The 24,276-nt window shown below is 47.0% G+C and overlaps 1 protein-coding gene across 1 annotated transcript in view; it reads right to left on the bottom strand.

Annotated features, from left to right (window-relative positions):
* STARD9 (StAR related lipid transfer domain containing 9) overlaps nt 1-24,276 on the bottom strand; it is a 125,103-nt gene that overhangs the window by 9,029 nt on the left and 91,798 nt on the right. The window contains 7 exon segments of the mRNA XM_047738251.1: nt 8,510-8,647; nt 9,032-9,215; nt 9,627-9,800; nt 9,983-11,322; nt 11,324-20,174; nt 22,350-22,824; nt 23,291-23,475. Coding sequence (XP_047594207.1) covers nt 8,510-8,647; nt 9,032-9,215; nt 9,627-9,800; nt 9,983-11,322; nt 11,324-20,174; nt 22,350-22,824; nt 23,291-23,475 — 11,347 coding nt within the window.

Below are 24,276 nucleotides of genomic sequence, written 5' to 3'. Positions count from 1 at the left end.
AAAAATGCTAACCATCATTGGAGCTTTCAGTGAGTCATAATCACTGACCACAGATCATAAAAAATATAATCATAATGAAAAAGTTGGCAATATTTCAAGAATCACCAAAAGGAAGTGAACAAATGCTGTTAGAAAAATAGCACTGAGAATTGCTTAATGCAGGACTGCCACAAGCTTTCAATTTGTAAAAAACACATTATCTGTGAAGCACAATAAAATGAGGCATGTATGCCTATATAGGCATAATCTTTGTAACCTTGGACTGGGCAATAATTACTTAGATATGAAACCAAAAGCATAGGAAATAAAAGAATAAGTAGATAAAATGAGCATCATCAAAATATTTGTGCTTCCAAGGACATTACCAGAAAGTGCAAAGACAATACACAGAATGGGATATAAGTTTTACAAATCTTGTAATTGATAAGGGACTGGTACTAGAATATATAAAGAATTTTTAAACTTAACAAAAAGACAACCCATTTATAAAATGGACAGAAGATCTTAATAGACATGTATCCAAAGAAAACATACAAATGGCTAGTAAGCACATGAAAAGATGCTCAAAGCCTTTAAACATCAGGATAATGCAAATCAAACCACACTGAGGTGCCCTATCACCTCCACTAGGATTACCATAAATAAAGAGAAAGGTGTTGGCTGGGATGTGGAGAAATGCAATGCTCATATACTGCTGGTGGGACTTTAGAATAGGGTAGCTTCTGTGAAAAATAGTTTGGTAGTTGTTAAAAACGTTAAAACACGCACTCTATGACCCATTAACTCAACTCCTAGGCATATACCCCCAAATCATGAAAAACTATGTCCATACAAAACCTTTTTCCTTTTCAAGATATTTGTCATGCATGGGGGTGCATGAGCAGGGGAGGGGCCAGGCAGAGGGAGAAGCAGGCTCGCTGCTGAGCAGGAAGCCTGGCAGCTCAATCCCAGGACCCTGGCTGGGATCATGACCTGAGCAGAAAGTAGATGCTTAACTGACTGAGCCACCCATGCACTCCCCAAAACTTTTTTTTAAATTTTTTTTAAAGATTTTATTTATTTATTTGACAGACAGAGATCACGAGTAGGCAGAGAGGCAGGCAGAGAGAGAGAGAGGAGGAAGCAGGCTCCCTGCTGAGCAGAGAGCCCGAGGCGGGGCTTAATCCCAGGACCCTGAGATCAGGACCTGAGCTGAAGGCAGAGACTTAACCTGCTGAGCCACCCAGGCACCCCCCCCCCCTTTTTTTAAGTCAATTAGTTTTTATTTAAGGAATTTTACATGTGATTCCTCCTAGTGCCAATCACCATAGTTCCTCCAAAGTCAGAATCATAATCTTCAAAACAGCCCCTTTAAAAAGAACTTTTGTTCAATCCACAGTTGTCACTGTGAGTCCAGAGTTCCTTCAGTTGGGCTTCTTTGACCTCCACTTGAATGAATATGGACATACCTCAAAAATCCCCCACCTGTAATCTTTGAGATCCAATTTCTCTGCAGCCATGTTCAGGAAGTAGATGGATCTGCCTGGTTCTCAATTTCACATGAATTTCACTCTACACATGAATGAGTTCAAATCCTATTCACTCCTAAACTATCACACCCTAGAATTGCACAGATTGTTGGGAAACACCCATACCCAAGATTTTAAAAATCTATTAGGTCTTTCACATAGTTTTACAGCAGACAGATGTCTTGTAGTTCTTTCCCACAGACCTAACACACAGTTCCCACACCGAAACTTAGATGTGAATGTTCATTATTAGAATAGCATTATTCAGCATTATTCAGAATAGGCAAAAAGTAAAAACAATCTAAATGTCCATCAACTGATGAATGAGTAAAATGTGACCTATTCACACAATGTGTTATTATTGGTTATACTGGAATGATAGTCTGATACATGCCACAATGTAGAAGAAACCTGGTGGGTTGAGTTACTGTCTTCCAAAAGTCCTAACCCCTGACCTCTATGAGTGTGACCCTGTTTGGATTACACTGGATGTAATCAAGTTATAATGAGGTCATATGGGATTAGAGTGGGCCCCAAATCCAATGACTCATGTCCTTTAAGAAGAGCAGTGAAGACAACCAAGACATACAGAGAGAATGCCATTTGAGGGCAGGGGCAGAGGTAGGAGTGTACAGTTGTAAGGCAAGGATTGCCTGCAGCGGCCAGAACCCCAGAGAGAAGCATGAAACAGATTTTTCCCCACAGCTTTCAAAGGAAACATGGCCAAGTCGATGCCATTATTTCAGACTCCTAGCCTTAAGAACTATGAGAAAATAAATTTCTGTTGTTTTAAGCCACCCTGTTTATGGTAATTTGTTACAGAAACCTTAGGAAATTAACACAACCCTGAAAACATTGTGCCAAGTGAAAGAAGCCAGTCACAAGGGACCAAAATGTCCAGAACAGGCAAATCCATAGAGAAGGAAAGCAGGGCTTACCCAGGGCTAGGGATGATGAGTTTGGGGAGTGATGACTAATGGCCACGGGGGTTCTTTCTAAGGTAATGAGAATATTCTGAAACTGATTGTGGTGATGGATACATAACTCTGTGAATGTACTAAAAGACAATGAATTATAACAAAAAAATGAATTAAAGGAAGTGCTCAAAAAAAGGAGAGATATAAGGGCACAAGACTCAATGTGAAAGAACTACAAATAAGGAAAGCTGGAACAATCTGAGAAATGAAATAATGATAGTATTAGAGGGGCACCTGGGTGGCTCAGCTGGTTAAGCATCTACCTTCAGCCAGGTCATGATCCCATGGTCCTAGGATCAAACCCCACATCGGTCTCCCTGCTCAGCAGAGAGCCTCCTTCTCCCTCTGACCCTCCCCCTGCTTGCGCTTGCTCGCTCTGTCAGATAAATAAAATCTTTTTTTAAAATGCTACTATTAGATTATAACCCACAGAATAAAATATATATGAGTCAAAAACTGAACAAATTAAATAACTGAATAAATAGGAGAGAAGAATACTTCCTTACAGAAAAATTCTAATTAATAAATGTAGAAGAAATGAGGGAAATACACAATTGCCATTAAAACACCACAGTAAGGGGCACCTGGGTGGCTCAGTTGGTTAAGCCTCTGCCTTCAGCACAGGTCATGATATCGAGGGTCCTGAGATCGAGCCCTACATTGGGCTCTCTGCTCAGTGGGGGGCCTGCTTCCTCCTCTCTCTACCTGCCTCTCTGCCTACTTGTGATCTCTCTCTCTCTGTGTCAAATAAATAAAATCTTAAAAGAAAACCACAGTAATAATTTTTTTTCAAACAAAATACACTGATGGATGCTCAAATTAGTAGGCAAAAGTTTGAGGAAAAGCAGGATACTTGCATAGTTTAAAAGTATCTCTGCCAAATGTTTACTAATTATAAAGAGAAAAATAGTAACTTTCAGTGGACAGCTCCTAGACATCACTGTAACTTCAAGGTTAACACCACTAACAGGACATATTGACATCAAGCAGCCTCTGCTATAATGTACTAAGGATACAGCATTTGCAGGAGACAGACTTACACAACAGTACCATCTGTTGTTGGTCTAAAACTCTAAGAGATGTCCTGTGTTTTTCTTTGTTTTATCTAGCAACCCCAAATGAGAAGGGCACATCGTTACTGTGGTATTCTTGACAAAATGCATAACTTCAATCTAATCATGAGAAAATAGCAAACACATTCCACAAAACTACTGACCACAAGACAAGACTTAGAAATTATCACAAGAAAAAGGAATTAATTTTTTTAAAGCAGAAATTAACAAATTAGGATAAAAACTCCAAAAGAAAAAAAATCTCAACCAGGGACTGGCACACTTTTTCTGCAAAGGTCTAGATAGTGTTTGAGGCTTTGTGGACCATTTGAGTAGTTTCCTCTACTCAGAGTTCTGCTATTAGAACATAAACATAACCACAGACAACATATAAATAAATAGGCAAGGCTGTATTGCAGTAAAACTTCATTTACCAAAATCAGATCAGGCAGAGGGCCTGGTCTGGCCAAAGAGCCTTGTTTATCAACTCCTGATCTCATCAGACCACTTCCTTTTTTTCAGAGAGAGAGCATGCGTGTACTGGGGCAGGGGCAGGGAAGAGCAGAGGGAGAGAGAATCTCAAGCAAGTTCCAAGCCCAGTGTGGAGTGGATCTCATAACCCTGCGATCATGAATGAAGGTCAAATCAAGAGTTGGACGGTTAACGAACTGAGACACCAGGCGTCCCATATCAACCACATTTTATCTATCCGTTCGCCCAATGATGGATTCTCAAATGGTTTCCAACTCTTTATCACTTCAAACAATGCTTTAATAATTTCATACATGTCCCCTCATAAACTATGCAAGCATTGCTGGATCATAAGAACTTTATAAGTCTTATTAGATTCCTATTTCCCAAAAGTCCTGCCAACATCTGACTTTCTAATTTTTGACAACTTAATAGGTATAAAGTTTCATTACTTTTTAACTATTCCTGAACATTTTATTCCTAAAAAGAAATATAACACTGATAACAAAACCTGAAACTTATTGCAAAAACATAAACTACAGGGGAAAAAGTCATAAATACTGATGCAAAATCCTGAAGACATGGCAAATAGACTCTGACACTACATTAAAATAATAGAGCATATGCACAAGTACACAATGTATTATAGGATTGATTCCAGACTGTAAGAATGGCTCAATATTATCCCATCAGATGATCATCTCCAAAGAATGAAATAACCATTCCATATAAGAATGCTCTGTAAAATAGGAATAGATGGATACTTACTTAGTACTGCCAAATAGATCTAGCTCAACTCAAAAACTAGCACCCAGCTTACATAGGGAAACACTGGAAGCATTCCCACTAAAGCCTGGAATAAGACAAGGATGGTCACTGTCATCACTATGATTTTATTTATGCTGGAAATACTAGGTAATGCACTTAGAAAAGAAGAAGAAAATACTGGTACAAAAATTAGAAAGGAAATGGGGAAGCCATCTCTACTTGCAGATTATGTGGTTTTATGCCTAAAAAAAATCGAAAGCAGGGCTCTACAGTATGGTAGCCACTAGCCACGTGTAGTAATTGAGCATGTGAAATGTGGCTTGTGTGACTTAAGAGCAAAAGCTATGATTCAATTCTAATTAAATTTAAAATAAGATAGCTTACCTATGATGGTGGCTACTGTATTAGTACAGATCTAGAGAACAGACCAAAAAACAATATGGACACACAAAATAAACATCAATGCCTTTCATACATACAAATTAACAACCATACGGAAGATATAAAGGCAAAACAACAGTAACAAAAATAACATAAAACACGTACAGTTACAACAGTAACAAAAAATAAAACACTTAGGAATAAATCTGACAAGAAATTGAGAGACATGTCAAGGAAATATTAAACACACAAAGGTGGCTGGAACTTACTATGTTCTTGGTTAGGAAATTCCATCACATAAGATGAGATTTCTCCCTAAATCTCAGTTTATAAATATAAATATAAATCAGTTTATAAATTTAACAAAGTCCCATTAAAAATATGAACAAGTTTTTATAAATGAACTAGTTAAGCTAATTCTAAATCTCATATAAAAAGTAAACAAGAAAAAATACTCTAGAAAAGGGAACCTGTGTGGATCAGCCAGTTAAGTGTCTACCTTCAGCCCAGGTCATGGTCCTGGGACTGAGCCCCACATCGGGCTCCCTGCTCAGGGGGAGTCACTTCTCCCTCTCTCTCTGCCTACTCCCCTCACTCGAGTTCTCTCTCACTCGCTCTGCCCTCTTTCAAATACATAAATTTAAGGGAAAAAAAGCTCAGAAAAAGAAGAACCGGGAGTAAAACACATTATAAACCTTATATAAGAAAAGTTGGCATCCTAAGCTTGTAGAGATGAGCTGTCCAGAGGAACTATCAAATGTTAAAGGGACAACTTGATAGCCATCTAGAAAGAATGAAGTCGGATCCCACCTTATACTACACACACACACACACACACACACACACACACATATATTTTTCTTTTTTTTTTTTTTAAACATTTTATTTATTTATTTGAGAGAAGAGAGAGACAGTGAGAGAGAGCATGAGCAAGGAGAAGGTCAGAGGGAGAAGCAGACTCCCCGTGGAGCTGGGAGCCTGATGCGGGACTCGATCCCGGAACTCCAGGATCATGACCTGAGCTGAAGGCAGTCGCTTAACCAACTGAGCCACCCAGGCACCCATATTTTTTCAAAATGAACAAAAATTTATTTTTTTAATCAAAGATTTAAACATGAAAAATAAAGCCATGTAATTTCCAGAAGAAATCACAGGAGAAATTCTTTGCAACTTTCAAATGAAGAATGTGTTTCTAATTATGATCAGAACATAGACAATTAAGAGAAAAACTGATAAAAACTTCTGAATGGCTCCAAATACAATAAGCAAAGTCAGAAGAGAACCAAGAACAGAAACAAATATAATTCCTATCAGACAAAGGGCTAGCTTGCCAAACGAACTCCAGAGATTGGTAAGAAAAAATTAGAGAAATGAGTTAAAGATATGAACAGATAGCTCAGCAAAAATCAAACATTTTGATAACAACTTGGTGAGAGCATGGGGGTAGTAACGTGTCTCTCTTCTATTGCTGGTGAGAGTATAAATTGGTACATTTGTGTGAGGGAAAACTTGTCAATATTAAGATCTCAAATACATATACTTTTTGAGTCCACTTCTAGGTATATTTGCACATGTACAGAATGACACACGCACGAAGTTATGGATGGCAGCACTGTTCATAACAGCAGAAGACTGAATTCAAGCCCCCCTGTGCAACAGCTCTGTTGCCTTGGGGCGAGGGGGAGTAGGTGTCAGTGAAGGAGGAGGACCAGGTTCTCAGGCAATGGGAACAGGTATTGCCCTATATATCTTTACAGATGTCCATATTTTTTGTCTTTTCTACCACATGAATGGTAGAAATACCATATGATAGATTATCTATGCAAAAACATGACATTTATAAACATGCAAAGAGAAAAAGGAAACACTGTATCAGCCGTTAAAAAGGACGAGTCAGCAGCAGATTTGCCAGTGTGCAGTGCTGTCCGAAAGACATTCCTCAGGATGAAAAGGGACAAAGCAGGTATATACAGTATGCTGTCATTCATATACTTTAGAAATATACACACATTCTCAAAAATAAATAAATAAAATATACAACAAAAAATAAAATTTTAAAGAGAAAGAAAAATAAATCTAAAAAACAAGAAAATTTAAAAAAAAAAAGAAAATTTAAAGAAAAAGATATGCACACTCTTATAGATATTAAAACATAGAATGTCGTCCAGAATGCCTCTGGAAATATACCCCATACTGGTGTGTGACTGCTTCGGGGGAGGGAAAACAGGAGACTGGAAGATGAACTTGATATCATATGTCCTTTGCTACTGTTTGAATACTATTTTTACTATGTGAAGTTTAATATAAAACAAATTTCAAATTTTATATCCCAGCCAGATCTTACCCCTAAGCTCCATATCTATATTTCCAACTGCTCTCCTCGCATTTCTCACAGGCACTCTAAACCCAGGAAAACCAGACTGACGATCCTCCCCACAAAACCTGTCCTCCTCCAATGCTCCGAGGTACTGTCGCCATCACGGCCCCCTCAGCTACTCAAGCCAGAAGTGTGTGTTGTTCCCAGCTCTACCCTGTACCCTCCTCTCACAGGCAATGGGCTCCTGTGTCCTGGGGATGCTCTCTGTCCACAGCACTCTCTGTGCTCGGCTTCACGGCCAGGGCTCCTGACAAGGCGATAGGCAACTCTCACTGGGTTCTACCCACAGCTGCTCTGCCCCCTTCTCCTGTAATCTCATCATCCTGCTCCCCTGCTTCAAAGCTTTACAGCAGCTTCTGGGAAGTAACATGATCACACGGATCCTAAAAGGGCCAGAATTCACAACAGTCTATGTGATTTTTCCCTTTCCTGTCTCACTATTCTCCAGCCACACCAGCCTTCTATTAGTTCCTCCAACTCTTCCTCCCTCATGGCCTCACTTGCCAAGCCCTCTGCCTGGAAGACTGTCACTCTCCTGACACCTGACCCCCCAGCACTAACCTCTTCTGTTAACTGCCTTTCACCCCTCCTGATCTCAGTTTAAAGGCACCCTCTTCAGACTATCTTTGTTGACCTACCAGACTAGATCAGATCCCGTTTTATATTGGCTTAGTACCCCTTCTTCATATAACTTACTGCGATGGTGATTAAATAGTCACTAAATAAGCTATACTTAGCCCAAGAATGGTTTTCCTCGCTGCTATATCCCCAGTGCCTAAAATACTACCTACAAAATAAACACTTGTTGGATGAACAAACAGGAAGTAGGAGACAAAACTAAAGGTAAAACCAAAGACTACCTCTCATCCACAAGAAGGGCTCATGTCAGCAGCAGCCTCCAGGAGGGAGAACTTCCTGCCCCAACTCTTGCTTCCGTTCTGGCCCCTGGCTCACTTTTAGCATCTGCCTACTCACCACACTGTCTGGGGACTGGAGCTGGTCTGGCAAGGCTGTGCTGCTATTGTAGCCAGAAGTAACACCAGAGGAGAGGCTTCCATTGGAGCTGGTACACAGGGAGTTGGACGTGGCCAGGGTATGCAGCTTTTCTTCTTCCTGAGAAGGACAGGGGGCTGTCAACCAGCTTCTGGTGTAACCTACCCACTACCCACTCCACCCGACACCACCAGTCCTCACCTCCCCAGCACCCATCACCTCCCAGCACCTCCCACCTCAACCTGAAACACTTAGGCCTCCCCACAAGCTTACCCCAACTAAAAACCAAAGCTGCCTCCTCCCAGCCTCTGGCCTCGGGACAGGAGCTGGTCAGAGCAGGATGGCATGGAAAGAGAGTAAGCACAGCTTTGAGCTGGTACTAGGAGTCCAACACCTTCCTCCATTTGCCACATCCTGACTCAGAGGCAGCTCCAGTGAAGGCTGACCCAGTCTGACATCTGCTCTAGGACTACCCTGACATCACCGGCCTGTCCCACTTCCCACCCTCAGCAGCTGGGAGATGATCTGCTGGCGGATTCTCAGCTTCTCCTGCTCAGTCCGCTCCCGTAGCCGGGCCCGGGCCCGGGCAATCTCCACCTTGGCCTCCTCGCGAGCACGCTGGTATTCTTGCAGCATCAGTGCTATGTCAGAGGCGGGGTGAGCAGACCGCGATGCCGACCCTGGGCTCCTGAGGAAAACCATAGGGTGGAGAGATGCCCTTTAACATTATGGGCAGGTGGGTGACAGCCTTGGCCTGCTCATCCCAGACCTATTCAATACCATCCTCTCTTTGCCTACAGTTTGGTTTTACAACGCATTTTGAGGCTCAGGTCTACTGTCTTACATGGTAGGTCACAGCCACTCTGCCCACCTTCTCCCATGACCTGTCCCCTGTCCCCACCCTATGCCTTCCCACATCCTCCTCTTTCTCTTGCCCCATTCTCCCACAGTCACCTCCACCTGCCCACGGGAGCGTGGGACCCACTCCTGGAATCACTCCCGTCCAAGAAAGCTGCAGCCTCCTCTCTCCAAGCCCTGCTCCCCACAGCCCTGTCACCCTACACACCTGCTCTCTGTGGGGTTCTGGGTCCACCCGCACCTGGTGGTCTCCACAACATCCTTCCTCAGTTGCTGCAGGTATTCTCGGCGCCTGCTGGGTAGGTTGGGGTCCCGGGTGTGGAGATCCCTGTTGGGCTGGAGGCTCCGTGTCCAGTGGAAGTTCTGAAGTCGTTCAGCCCTTTCTCTCCGGAGGGTCTCAATCGTTTGTTTTTGCCTGAGACGAAATGTGACTGATTCACTGAAGCTGGCCCTGAATGCCCTTCTCCATCTTAAGATCTACCTCTGATCCCCAGAAGATCCCAGAGCTTAGCGGGGGAAAACGGTATAGCCATTAGCCTTTTCTGATTCTCCTCCAGCCCACCTCTCACCATTGCCCGCCAGGCTGCAGGCCCTTACCGGGCATAGAGCTCCTCCCAGGTAGACCGCGCAGGCTCTTCAGCAGTGAGCGCCTCCCCTGTCCCACTCTGCAGCACCTGCAGCAGGGCATCTGCCTCCCCAAAGCCGCGGTGCAGTTTTGCTTCTGTGAGTTCCATGCTGAGTGAGAGGTTCTGCGCCCCAGACTGCAGGGGGATCCGATCCCTCTGGGACCACTGAGGATCCCAGCTCTGGTCATCAGGAGGTTGTAGGGGCTTCTGTCCCTGCTCTCCAGAGCTCAGATCATATCTGGTCTCCAGTGACTCCATCACACCTAGCTCCCCAGGAGAGCCATTCTGAACCCCACACCAACGAGGAAATTTGTTATGCACTGGGAAGTCCTTCGGGCCATGATGCTGGGGGTCAGGGGCCCTGCACACCTGGGAAGTGGGGCACAGTGGCACCTCAGACTGGCAGGCCTCAGTCGGGCCCAAAGTGGAAGCCTGGAGCCCTGCTATATCAGTCAACTTGGAGACAGGACAGGGGCTGAGGAGCTGGAGGCCTCCCCTTGAAGATGGAAAGTCCAGACTGGGCTGTGGCTCCACTGGTAATGCTGGACTCTCACCCCCATTTTCTGTCTTGCTCTCCCATTGACTTGGCCCCCTACTGCTCACTGGGCTGTCCTCTAAGGAAGCTGGGTCCTCTGGCACAAAGCCATCAGCCAGCCTCTGACTCATGCTCCTCAGTGAGGGTGGTGGCAGTTTGCTTTGGACCAAGGTGGTGGTCCTGGGCTGAAGCTGCTGAGGCAGTTGCCCTAAAAAACAGACTGGGAGTTGTGGGCTCTGCGGTGGGCTGCCTGGGGGGCTCATCTCAAGGAATGACCTGCCATCGCTCCTTTCTAAGGGACTCTTGCCTTCCCCACATGGAACCCCCACTCGCTGGGAGCCACCTGCCTCATCAGTGCTTTGAGAATGATTATCCACTAGAGGCCTGGAGGTGTCAAGGTCTGGGCTGGAGACAAGCTCCTGGTGGCCTTCAAAAGGACATGCTGAGGGGGCTATGAGTGACAAAGAATCTGCGGGGAGCCCTAACCCCTGGGTGCTGGCACTAAGCGTGAGGATTGGGGAGGAGGCCCTGTCCACCAACAACATTCCGGTGCCCAGCTCCTTCTCGACCTTAGGATCCCTGACAGACTCCGCAGCACTGGGACAGGGCTCTGGGGATTGGGAGCCACTGAGGCTCGGGCTACCAACAGCCAGGCAGGAGGGATCCTCTGGCTGGGAACTGGGAGGTAGGGAGTCATCAGGAGAAGCCTGAGGGTTCACAGAAGGGAGGTTCTGCCCAAAGTGAGCTTTCTGAAACCTGAGGTGGGATGATGGGGGGTGCCGGAACGCTCTGGGGCCTGAAGTGGGTGCTTTTTTCCTGAAGTTCTGAAGGCCCTGCCATTTTCCATGTTGTTTCCTCTGCCTCTGTCTTTTGAAGTATCCCCGTGACATAGCCCTGCTCTTGAGACATGGTGGGAATATCTGAGCCCAGCACTTCGAGGACCACGTTGACCTCCTGAGGGTTGGCCTCTGGGGCCTGAAGGTGCAGAGGTGGTAAGGCCAGGTCAGTTTGGATGCCCTTGTCCATGGTGGTCTGAGTACAGCCATCTATCATAAGGGCCTGCGTCACCTCATCTGGGGTCTCCCTCTTGATGTTCTGTTCCTTTTCAGCCACACCTGGTTGGGAAAGACTTCCCAACAGCTCTGAGGTGCTGTGCAGCAATTGTGAGAGGTGGAGAGACAGATTATGCATGCTGGTCCAGGAGACCAGACCAGAGCCTGGCACTGCATTGGCTTCTGGCTGAGCAGAGAGGTCGGTGGAGCTCCAGCGGAGACTGCACCCCACGGTCTGTGTACCCTGCTCCAAGGTGCCCATCCTGGATGGTCCCACAGGACCACCTGCCTCTGATGGACACAGCAGCGTAATCTCATCTACTGGACCTGCAGCATTCCCTTCAGCCAAGAGGGGCTCCCTCCTCAGCCAGCCTGCTTCATCAGGGGTGCCCAGGAACTGGGCTCTCTTGTCAGGACCCTTACTGGCGGTTGCTCCTTCAGGGTTCTTCAGGATGTGGAGGTTCCCCAAAGCAAATGAGGAGCCCCATACTTCCCAGGCCTCACATGAACCCTGGGCATTTCCCACACTGTGTGGGCTCGACAGGTCCCGGGCATTGGCAGAGGTGCTGATGTGGGAGGAGAGTGGAGAGTTCTGGTGTTCTAGGCCATTGTCCATGCTTGAACAATGGGCCGTGTTTGATGGTATCAGGCCCTGGGGTGTCTGGCCACAGGAGACATCCACTGCATTGCCAAACACATACTGCTTCCAGCCGATCTGCACAAGCCCCTCTGGATAGGATAGGATGTAGGGATGGATGTCACTGGAGTCAAAGTGTAACATTCCTTTGTCTGCCTTGGAGTGCCACTTTTCTGGCCTGGCCTGGCCACCTAGTCTCTCTGGACTTTCCTGCCAGGTCTCTTCTAGGGTATTAGATGTCCAACTGGTCATGAAATCAGGGGTTGGCATGCAAGAGAGAGCTGATGACCTTGGGTAAGGAGGGGTGGCAGGTTTTGGGGGCCTGTGGTCAGCAGTGCTATTGTCCAAGTTAGATGAGGCTCTCTGACCGCAGCCCTCAGCTTTCAGAGATGTTCTCACTGCTGAATTACCTGAGAAATAGTCCCTGGGATGTGGAAACCACAATCTGTTAGGCTCCTGTGTATATTCATCTGTGGGGGAAGGAGGCTCCACACTCATGTTCAGCTCCAGAAGAGACCGGGAAGAGCTGATCACAGAGAACTGTGGTCTGAGGGAGGACCTAGAGTGTTTGGGGCCAGAGACAACTGCAATCACAGGAAGTGAGCCCTTGCTGGGGGGAGCCGGCTGCTCTGTGCCAGAGGCAGGCAGGTCAGGGCTAGGGGGTATGGGTCGTGGGGCTTCACTTTGCTCCAAAGGCATGCTAGTTGAGTCTTTGAAGCCTGATGAGAGCTTAGACACAGAGGCCTTGGCTGCACATGCCTCCTCTCTGCCTGCACCTCTAATCTGACAGCTGTCTAAGCCACCTTCATGCGAAGGCTGAGAATTCCTGCCCTGGGCAGGCTCTTTACCACCACCTGAAGCCTGATCTCTCTGCTGCTCTTCCTCTTCCCAGGGCCCATCAGCTTGCTGCCTGGAGATGTGTTTTAACTTTGCTACAAACGTGGCTTGGGGATCCAAGCCACTGTGATCTCTGGACTTAGTGGAAAGTTGTGGCTTTTCTGGAAGGCATTGGATTGCATTTCCTAAATATCCATGCTGTGGTTCCCCCAGAAGCTCACTCTCAACAGACCCTTCACTTAAATCCAGGGTGTGAGGTCTCTCAGTTGTTAAAGGTGGTTCTGGTTTGGTTTGAGACTCTTGTGTACTCTGGTCACTTCCAGAGCTTTCCAGAAACATCTTCAGTGGCTCAGACCATGTGCCTGCAGAGGAAAAGGCAGCCTCAAGCTCTGTGCTGGCTTTCTTCTTGGCATCCTTTTTCTCAGCATACTCTACTGACCTTGAGCTTCCATCGGCCACTGAGTGGCTCAGTGAATTTGCCCCAACATGAGAGACAGAAGGGGAGCTGTCCCCTTGAGCCACAGACAGGACAGCGGCAGAAGTAGAAGGCTCCAGAGTGCTGTTGTTTATTGGCCCAATTTCTCTATGAATGCCTTTGGGCTCAAGACCAGGTGCCAAAAGCACTTCAAGCTCCCTGGTATAGCTCTCTCCTTTCTCATCCATTCCACAGGCTCTGGAAGGTACTATGCAGCATGGCTGGAGAGTTTGCGGGGCAGCCTTGGAACTCTCCTTTCCCAGGTCACCATCCCTATGACACGGTAAAGTGGAGGGTAGTGAGAAACAGGCAAGAGAAGTAACAGGTTGAGGATTGCAAGGAGTTGTTCTGCTGTCTTCCTGTCCCCCAGATGCACTAAGAGTCCTGCTGCTTTCAATGTTCCCTAAGACGACAACACAAAAGGAAGTTTGCTGTGGGCACCTGCACTGGGCCTGCTCCTGAACTCCCCCAGGACCCAAGCTAGGTCTTTGATCTGGCAATGGAGTCAGTCTGGGATGCTCGCTGCCAGCATTGTAGGCTTCTGCCAGCCCACAGCCAACATTCTCCTTCCACTTCACACCCTGCTGCAAGGCAGCTTCTGGTTTAACACTCCTCAGGGCTCTAGGCAGGATGGTAGCCTGTCTGGGATTTGAACCCCCTTCTTCCAAGCCAATGGAAGCCTCAAGGCACTGGGAGTGGTCCTGGGTATGCACTGAGAGGCTGACAGAATTCTGAACATCACAGGTCACAAGCTGACTTTCAAAATGGGTTGTTTTTCCTCCCTGTGCAGCCACTAAGAAATTACCTGAACCTCCTCCACAAGTGGTATCTAGAATTCTAGGATCTTGATGCACTGGGCTGCACTCCTGACCACCAGGGCGCACGGCCCCTGCAGTCTCCCACAGAGCTAACTGATTTCCCCCATGAGGAATCATGCCAGGGTCGTCATTAGGGGCCCAAGAAGATAAGGGAGTCACTACTTCCTCTGATATTTCCTTCCTGTCCTCCATAACTGTTGACGGAAAACTGCCTGAGCCCACAGGATCAGAAGAGGAAGGTGTTCGGGGTGCTTTCTTCTTTTTCTCTGTGATTTCAGAAGAACAAGAGTGACACAGAAACCGCTCACCAGTTTCCAGAAAATGTCTCAGTTCTCCAGCACAATGGCTTTTGCCTAGAGTTGGGGCTGCAGGGGAAGAAGTCTGTGAGGGACGTTGTGGTCCTGTTTTAGTCTCCATGTTGGGCGGATGTTGAAAGCTCTCTGCAGGGAGGGGCGTGGCCTGAGGAAATTTCCTCTCATTAGTCAACAGATGTCCTGATGTAGCAGAGAGAGATGCCACATGAAATCCTTTTGCTTCAGCCTCATTCCTGGTCCTCTCTGACACTAACTGGTCCCCCCTTTCTGGACACTGAGACCCACCCGGGGGCCCTGAAGAACATTCAGGTCCTAATGAAGTCTCATAGTAAGAAAGAATTTTGGCCTCAGCTCCAAAGTCATGAAGCTGCTTTCCCTGGGCCTTTGCTTGTCTGATCTCCAACACAGCAAGGCCCGTGGAAGTATGAGCACAGTGCTCTGGGTGAGACACCCTTGGCAGGGACACAGGCGCTGAGAAAGGGCCACTAGGAGAACTGAGGTCTTCAGCCTCCTTCTCTGCTTTCTGCCTCACTTGCTGGCCTTGCCTGTTATCCTCTTCTAAGAGGCAGTGGGCCTTCTGTTCAAGTGAGCTAGAGACCCTATTCAGGGATCTGGTTCTTTCTGTTCCTCTTTGTACAGCTGCCTCAGCTTCAGAAACAAAACCCTCTCTGGGACTCAAGCCCATTGAGATGCTTCTGAGGTCCTCTCCTTGGTCTTGGGTAATTGCTGACCGGTGGCCCTCTGCCGCCAGGGGAATGCTCTCTGATACATGGGATTGACCATGAGATCCCATGGCTATGGATGTCACAGACCCACACCAAGCAGTGTGTGCCAAGGAGGAGCCCCCTCTAACATCTCCCTGAGGACTGTGGCTTCGGGGCTCTCCACTCAGATTCTGACACCCTGCTCCAGTTACCAAGGGACTGTCAGGCATTTTCAACATTGTGGGATCCAGCACATAATCAACTGAAGAGATGCCTACAGTATCATGTGCATGAAGACAGTCTCTTGGCAGCCTTGGACAATTCAAGGACAAGGTACTGCTCAGGTCTTCATGAGGAACTGCAGAGGAGTCTGGCTGACTCAGCAATGGGCCAGTCTCCTGGCTGGAAGATGTACCCATACAATGCCGGCTTGGGCTACGAAGTTTCTGAGTTGACGAGATCACTGTGTTTTCCTCCTGTAGGCTCCCTCCGCTTCGCACAGCCATCTCCTCAACTCTGCCTTGAACTTTGGGTCCCTCTTGCTTACAACTACTTATACATTTGGCAACTTGGGTTTCCCAAAAACTTTCCACAGCTTCCAGTTCCTCAAGACTTCCCAAGCCATAGGGCTGCCCTCTGGAGCTTGCAGATGCATTCCCTGCTTTGGCCTGCTTCTTAGAAGACATCTTGGGGCTCAGCTGCAATGGCAGAGCACCAGCCAATGCCTTGGTTCTTGGATCAGCACAAATGTCTGCGAACTCTCTGCCAGCTGTACATGTCCCTACATCACCACACGTGTCCCAAGAGGGTCTGTCTAATACAGTTAGGAGAGTGTGCTCTTTTGCAAACTTGTCTTCTACACATTCCTTTGACTTGAAGGGGTACAAGGTGATTTTCTCAACCCGGGGACCTTTCCCAATGCTACTGTTAACCTCCATTTCTCCAGCTTTGTTATCCCTAAAGGTAACATCATCTCTCTGTTTCAGAGATGGTTGACCCTTCAAAAACAGGTGGTTTCCAAAGCTGCCTGGCCTCAGGACATAGTCAGCCATCTCCTGGTCCCTCCGGTCCTGGAACACAAACTCTTTATTGACTCCCAGTGAGTGGGAAGCATTTGGCTGGTTATTCTGCTTGGATTCAATTTCCAAGATGCCATTTTCTAGCTGCATTACACTCCTAATTAGCCTGGCCATTTCATCAGCATTGTTGACTCTTTTATTTTGTTTCTTTCCAGAAGGTTCTTCTTTAGGGCTTAACATTACTTGTGACCTTCCAGGGCCCTTACATTCACTCAGGTTTTTTTCCTGAGAGCATGTAACTGACTGGAATCTTTCATATGTAGACTCTGTCTGTGGAAGCTTAAACTCTTTTGAGTGGCCTTTGGAATAGAGAGCTTTCCCAAGAAGCCCAGATTCATTCTTCCTCTCAGCCTTGTGAGCTAGACTCTCATCCAGGGCCATCATGTTTGGGCCACTTACTCTATGATGTACTGATCTGGACTGCAAAGAAATAGCAGTTTCCCCCAGCATGTCCTTGTCAAGGGCTAAATTGATGGTTTCGTAGATGAAATCAGACCTGGCCCCAGAAGGAAACTGTCTGTTCATATCAAAGGCCTGAGTCTGCCTTAGGACTACATTGTGATCCTGCTCTTCTTCCTCATCTGCCTCAGACTCACAAATAAGGAGAGGCTTCCTAGACCTAGAACGGCTTGAGCAAACATTGCAATAGGACTGTACAGTGGCCTTTTCTCCCTCCTTGCGCTCTGAAAGACTGTGTTCATTTAAAATTCCAACTTGATTTTCAAATTCACATACTTCTGTGCTAGTGGATGAAAGAAAATGTCTGTTCTGAGCAACAAAAAAATAAATTGAATTATGGCTTTCTTCTTCAATATTTCCAGGGCCCTGCCCTCTATCTCTGCTAACTTCCTTGGTGTTCAGATCAAATGGCCTCCCTGTTGTGACCTGCTGAGATGAGGCAATCTTGGAATTCTGGTTTTGTAATAGCACTGGCCAATTATTCTTCAAATAAATATTTTGGAGAACCTGATGGTCATGACCAAAGCCCCAGGCTTCTCTTGGGGGTGGAGAAGGCACTCTTGATTCTCTGCAAGCCGGGATCTCTAAGGCAGTTTCTGTCAGGGCATCCCGGCTTTTGGTCACATAGAATGTCTCCAAGGGAGGTGGCTTTAAGGAAGACGGGAATGGATTCCAGGTGGCAGAGTGAGGGTACCGCTTTGGACCTGACACAAATGAAACACTTGGGTGTCTTCCAACCACTTCCCTGGAGCTCTCCTGATAGTCTACCTTCTCTTCCTGCAGGCAGGGGTAGCCACTGGGACTGAACTGCCCCTCCTGGCCTGTACTGTTCTCCCTAAGAGAAGCCCAGCTCTGGAGCGAGTGGTTTTTAGTGGCTATGGAGACATGACCGTGACAAGGGCTCCTCTGTAAAAAGTATTCATCAGAGGAAGTGATCAGTTGAGGTTTCCCACTACTGTGAGAAGACTCTTCCAAGCTGTTCTGCTTGACTTCACATGCTTCAGTCATAGAGTTTGCTATCTTGTTTGCTGCAAAGACTGGTGCATTTGTAGTTCCAGAAGTCAATGATTCTACATCCGCTGAATAAGTTCCACTATGACTCACCTCTTTCTCTCTAGTTATAAAGAAATCTGAAGTCCCTTTTAACTCAGCACTCAAACTGTCCTGTTCTTTCTCTGCTCTCAAACACCTAATTTTGGATAAATGGATAGGAAGGTTGTTGAAATCCAGACTACTCGATACCCCAGAACCAAATGGCAATAGAGTATCTGTTTCTTTGCCAGAAGCTTGGGTCAAGGAGGCAGAGTCTTCTTCGAGGGAGGAGAAAGCTGGCCTGGGTTCTCTAACAGCCTCCAACACAGGATGGGACAGTTCAAGGAGGTACTTTTGCTGAAGGGCAGCCCAGTCCCTCTCCTGGGAGCTGCCTATGTGAGAGAATGAGGCCGCAGAGGCAGCCAAAACGCTTGGCACACTGGAGTTGTTGGATACTTCAGGGTTGGGCTCCTGGGCTGTGTCAGAGATACCTTTGGTCCGAAAGATGCCAGCAGCTTGTGGCTGAAGAAGCCTGTAAGACCCCCAGACTGACAGCCTAGAAGTATGAGAAGCAGGGATTGCGTTCGCACTGCTTACACGGCCGGGCGGCTCAGCACTGCCTCGGGGCAGTTTGGAGCTGTAGGGCAGGAGTGTTTCTGCCCCTGATGGCTTTAGTTCTTCCATATTTTGCCAGTGTCCAGGCTTCTCCCATCCACAGGGCTGAGATTCCTGGACATCAGGACTTGGACATAAAGAACCCACTATTCCTGAGGGGCTGCTGGAATTGATCTTAGAGTCACAGGAAAACCAGGAATCCATGGACAACAGAGGGCTCCCTCTTGAAAGCTGCAGGCCTTGGAGTATGTTTGCCTGTTCAGGGGAGCTTGCCTCTACCTCTGACTCTGGTTGCTCACAGCGGGGCTGGGGCGGGGGCCCAAGGTAAAATGAACTGCTCACTGGCAGGATGGCATCCAGCCTGGCTCCTGTTCCATGGTTGATGGGACCAAGGTTGTACATTGCCTCCTGGTCCACTGTGGGCAGACTAGAGGTCTGTAGGTGCCAGAAAGTCTCTGTGGGCATCTCATCAGCTGAACTGAAGAAAGGCTCTTCTTGCTGATCTTCCCTCAGTTCCTCCTGGGCATCAAGCAGGCTATCCAGGGAAAAGCTCCTTTTAGTTTGGGTGAATAGTCCACTGTTTGAGGATTCAGTGAAGCCCCTCATAGAGGCTCTCACTCTGACCTTGTGGTGGCCATGGCCATTGGGAAGATAACTACTCCTTGGGCTGTCTGGTGGGCTCTCATACCCCTTCTCAGCCAGTGAGTCCTCAGATATTTGGCCATCCTCACTTTCAGAGTTCTCTGGCTCTGGGAGATCCTGTTCTTTCTCCTGGTGGTCCTCTGGCTTTAGTGGTTTCATTAGGACTTTGGTGTAGACACAAGAGAGAGAATCCACAGAGTAACTGCTATCTGCATCAGATAAATCACCATCTTTCTCTCTTATGTGGTCCACACTTGGGCTGAAATCTGTGAGTGAGGATGTGGAGTTTGGGTCTCCCACAATGTGTTGCCCCCTCAAAGGGCTGCCAGGAAGCAAAAAGGAGGACTTTTTGGCAATGTCTTTGACCATAACCCTCTGCTGCCTTTTTGATGCCCTGGTTGGAGGTGGTGGTTTGGATTCCACCCAGAAAGTCTTTCCATGCCCAGATGCCTGTTTGGGCCCACGGGGACATGAGGAAATGCAACAGGCTCCCTTAGAAGTCTTGTGGGTCCCAAGGTTCCCTTCTTTTCGCCACCCTGCTCGTGTATGGTCAGGGTCTGCTGGTTCCCTACCCCTCCTGGTACAGGTGTAAGGGGTGAGTACATCTGGCTCATCCCTTGGCTTTAGCTTGTAGGCTGAATGATCCAGAGATGTTAGGCTCTGGGACACCATCCAACAGGGCTGCTTACCCACTCTTTTCATTTCCTGGATGCTGGTAGACTCAGAACTCACAGTGAGGGTGGTGCCTGACGCTGAGGTTCCTTTCCTTGCCAAGGCCCCTTTAGCAATGCAGAGATGACCCTTGCCTGAGGAATAGAGGGCATTCTTATTGAAGTATCCTGTCCTTGGAGGGTAAGAAGCAGCCTGGGGCAAATACTCTTCTGATGGAATTTTTTCTGATACTTGGTCAGTAGGATCAGGCATAGGAGGTAACATGGTGGAGGGATCCTGATTCAGGAAAATACTGTGGAGAAAAGAAAAGCCAGTTCAGAAAATAAAAGGTCCCTATTTCCTGCTCACAGAGGGAATATAAAGTCCCATTTAGTTTGCTCTAAAAGAGGTTAATGACTAAGCCAACAATGTCACTGTCCCCTCTAGCCTTTGAGATCAGAGAAAAGCTCTACAGGTACAAAAAGCACCTGTGGACTACAGTCTTGGCTTCAAAGAGGCCCAGCTATACTCTGTCACTCAAATTTTTTATCTTATAAAAGGACTGAACCGAATCTGAATCTAATCATGCCTTTAGGGAAAACTTCCATTAAGAGGTAATGTGAGGAACAGAGGAACAATCTAAATGATACTGCAAGGAATCAAATGGGCAAATCTATGAAGTGGCATATTCTACAGAACTGATCCACTTTTAACAAATCAATGATACGAAGAAATAAAAATGAAACCAAAAGGGGCGCCTGGGTGGCTCAGTGGGCTAAGCCTCTGCCTTCGGCTCAGGTCATGATCTCAGGGTCCTGGGATCGAGCCCCATGTCAGGCTTTCCTCATCAGGGAGCCTGCTTCCTCCTCTCTCCCTCTGCCTGCCTCTCTGCCTACTTGTGATCTCTGTCAAATAAATAAATAAAAATCTTAAAAAAAAAAAAAATGAAACCAAAAGAATTATAAGGAACTTAAAAGGTCACATGCAGTGTGTGAACCCTACTTGGATCTTAATTTTAACAACTAACTGTAAATATTTTTGAAGCAATCAGAGAAATTGGATATGGCCCAGGTTTTAGATTATATTGAATAACTGATCTTAATTTGTTAGGTGAACAATGACAATGTGATTATAAGAAAAGCCCTTATTTTTTAGAAATCACACGATGTCTAGGAGTTGCTTTAAAAATATGGGGCGCCTGGGTGGCTCAGTGGGTTAAGCCGCTGCCTTCGGCTCAGGTCATGATCTCAGGGTCCTGGGATCGAGTCCCGCATCAGGCTCTCTGCTCAGCGGGGAGCCTGCTTCCCTCTCTGTCTCTGTCTCTGTCTCTCTCTCTGCCTGCCTCTCTGTCTACTTGTGATCTCTCTGTGTCAAATAAATAAAAAAAAATAAAATCTTAAAAAAAAATAAAAAATAAAAATAAAATAAAAATACTTCATCAGGGGCACCTGGGTGGTTCAGTGAGTTAAGCCTTAGCTCAGGTCATGATCCCAGGGTCCTGGGATCGAGCCCTGCATCAGGCTCTCTGCTCAGCAGGGAGCCTGCTTCCCTCCCTCTCTGCTTGCCTCTCTGCCTACTTGTGTTCTCTCTCTCTCTCTGTGTCAAATAAATAAATAAAATCTTTAGAAAAAATACTTCATCAGAAAAAGGAAAGGAAAGGAAATTAATGCAAGCATGGTAAATCTTGCTAATTGCTGAATGTGGGAGACAGGCATACTATCCTCTCAACTAGTTTATGTTTGAAAAATTTTAATAAAAAGGCCAAAAACCCCCACAAAACCTGCCTAGTACCTGCCTAGTACTCTGAAGACCAGAGAGGTGAGCAAACAGAACCAACAGACATGAACTATAAACATACTATGGGCAAGGCCCAGCTGGGCCTGGAGGTTATAAAGAAGTAGACACAGTCCCCTGCTCCATTGTCACCTTGACCGAATGCAAGGAGTGAAGGAGAAAAAAAAGGAAGTTCCCAAACTGGACCCGAGGGTCAGAAAGATAGCCTTCCACTTGCTTACCAGTTGGAAGGTAGGTCAGGAAGCTCACTTTGGGTGGCAGGACGGGTGGGAGGGAAAAGGAGGAAGCGTGTAGGAACCAAGTCTGGTGTGAGGAGACATGAGATGAAGGGGGTGGCAGAACAAACACAAGAGATGTACGTGGATAGCCAGGGTCTAAAAAGCAGGTGAAAAACGAGGCTGAGATTCTTACTTGTAAGATATCACCAAAGCAACAAGAGTTGCCACTCAGATTAGGAGAAGGTAAAGCCTGAGTCTTAGATCTCACTAAAGAGAAAGAAGAGTAGTCAAAAGAGGGGAAAGTAGGGGAAAAAAAAAAAAAAAAAAAGAGTGGGAAAGTGGTGGGGAAGAGAGGAGTAGGCAAATCTTTCCATTTCAGACTGAGAAACTGAGGCCCTGGGAAGTAAAGAACACCTCCTGAGCAACAAGGCTGTAAACCTCGGTCAATGATCTCAGGTGACCACTGTTGGCTGTACCTGTGTAGGTGGGGAAAGTACAGGCTGCAGAGCCTTCGGAGGCTCAAAGAACTGCAACCTGTCCGTCTGCTTCCACGTTGAGGCCCTGGTACCATGGCGTCAGTGCTGGGTACCCGGTGTGGGGGCTTTTGGGTGCAGCCATCCTGGATCCAGCACAATGCCGTGAGCCGCTCCAGTCCCTTCTGGGCCTCCAGCAGCCTCTGCTTGCTGATGATTCTCTCTAGCTGGAAGAAGGCCTTTCTTCGCTGCCGGATGTCCCGCCGTGCTGCCCGAAGTACTTTCGGGCGCCCAAGTTGCAGTCGCACCTCCCTCTTCTGGCTTCGGACCAGTGGGGATAGTGGAGTCTCAGGATCTGCCTGAAGCCAAGCACCAGGTGGCACACAGGCCTCGAGTTCTTTCTCTGCCACGTGGTTTCGCTGCTGCTGCTGCTGCAAGCCAGCTGGCCAAGTTTCTTCTCTGAAGAGCCACTCCTGGTCTGGGAACCAAAGACACCCATGAGAGAAAGTCAGCACTTCCCTCCCTGCCCGTGCAGCCTAGACACAGACACCTCTGGCTGTGGCTGGACATTAATGGAGGCAAAGTGCTGGCCAGGGGTGATGTGGTGGGTTGAGAGCTACCCAGCCCCCTTACCACAAGGCTAGGGAAAGAAGCTCCCAGGCCTTAGCACATGCTGGGGCAGGCAGCAAAGCATGGATAAATGTGCATGTGAGGAAAGAGCAGGGGGCCCAATCACTCTGAGGGGCAGTAAGGAAGCTAGCTTCCTTATCTTGCTTCTAGCCCTCATAAGAGCCTCTGGTTTCTAAAAGAGGGGAGAGAACACCTAATACCAAAGATTCCATCATATCACAAAGAAAACAAAGGAGAGAATACAGAAGGATGTGGAAACATGAAAATGAAGAGATGAGAAGGTGAAGCAGACATGGTGAGCAGTGGGCACCTACTGTCTTTAATTTGCCGGCTGATGTGCGCCTGGTCCAACTCCAGATCCTGTTTGGCTCTAATCTGTCCTGCTAGGATTCGCTGCCTCAAATCCCCCACGTAGTGCTGCTGCTGAATCTGGGCCCTGTGGGGCGCCTCTCCAGCCCTCAGTGGCTGGTGGTCCTCGTCACTCTGCTCTTCCAGCACTCTCCTATCACAGAGGGGCCGGGGTTACCCAAGTGAAATGCAAACCCAGTTCAGGACAAACCAGTGGCAGTCTAAGCCTTCCTGAGAGCCCTGAATTCAACAGGGCAGAGAGGGCTTTGAACTTCTGGCAACTTGGGACACACAGGCATGCTGTCACAGGCAGTTCATGATGTCACAGTGCAGGAGGTGAGAATGGTCCTTAGACTAGCATATTGTTAGACTGTGAGGTGACCAGAAACACAGGTTCATTCTGGTTAAGGAAAATGACCAGAAAAGTAAAGCAGCTTTAAAAAACACAAACATTTTAGTTAAATCAAGAAGCTTTATCCTTTAAAAAAATAAAAAATGTAAAACCTGCTGGAAACAGAATAGAACAGAAGCTCCAACAAACACTGTGGGAACACAAAGTCTCCTACATGTTCAGAGATTGTGACTCTATCTCCATTTTATGAAACAGAAACCCTCTGTGACCTGGGAGTAGGAGACAGCCAATACAGAGAAGAGAGAATTTATACGCACACCACACCTGTGTGTGTGGCTGGAGACCCGGAGGAGAGCTGGTCTTCACTCGAGGGCGGTTCTCAGTGAATGAGCCCAAGAATAGGGTTCAAGAGTTTTAGACTCTATCATGACTTTCAGAGATACACCCTGATATACTTACTGGTGAAACAGTCTGGGATTTATTTAGAGCCAGCTGGGGAGAACAGGGGAGAGTGGAAAGGGAGTGAGGATATAAATGAAACAAGATTAGCCATGATTTGATGACTGGTTGTATATTTGGAATTCTCCAGAATACAAAGTT

This window comes from Lutra lutra, chromosome 7 (genome assembly GCF_902655055.1).
Source record: "Lutra lutra chromosome 7, mLutLut1.2, whole genome shotgun sequence".
NCBI classification, from domain to species: Eukaryota; Metazoa; Chordata; class Mammalia; order Carnivora; family Mustelidae; genus Lutra; species Lutra lutra.
The sequence above is the reverse complement of the archived record's forward strand: the minus strand, read 5'-3'. Positions and strand labels throughout refer to the sequence as shown.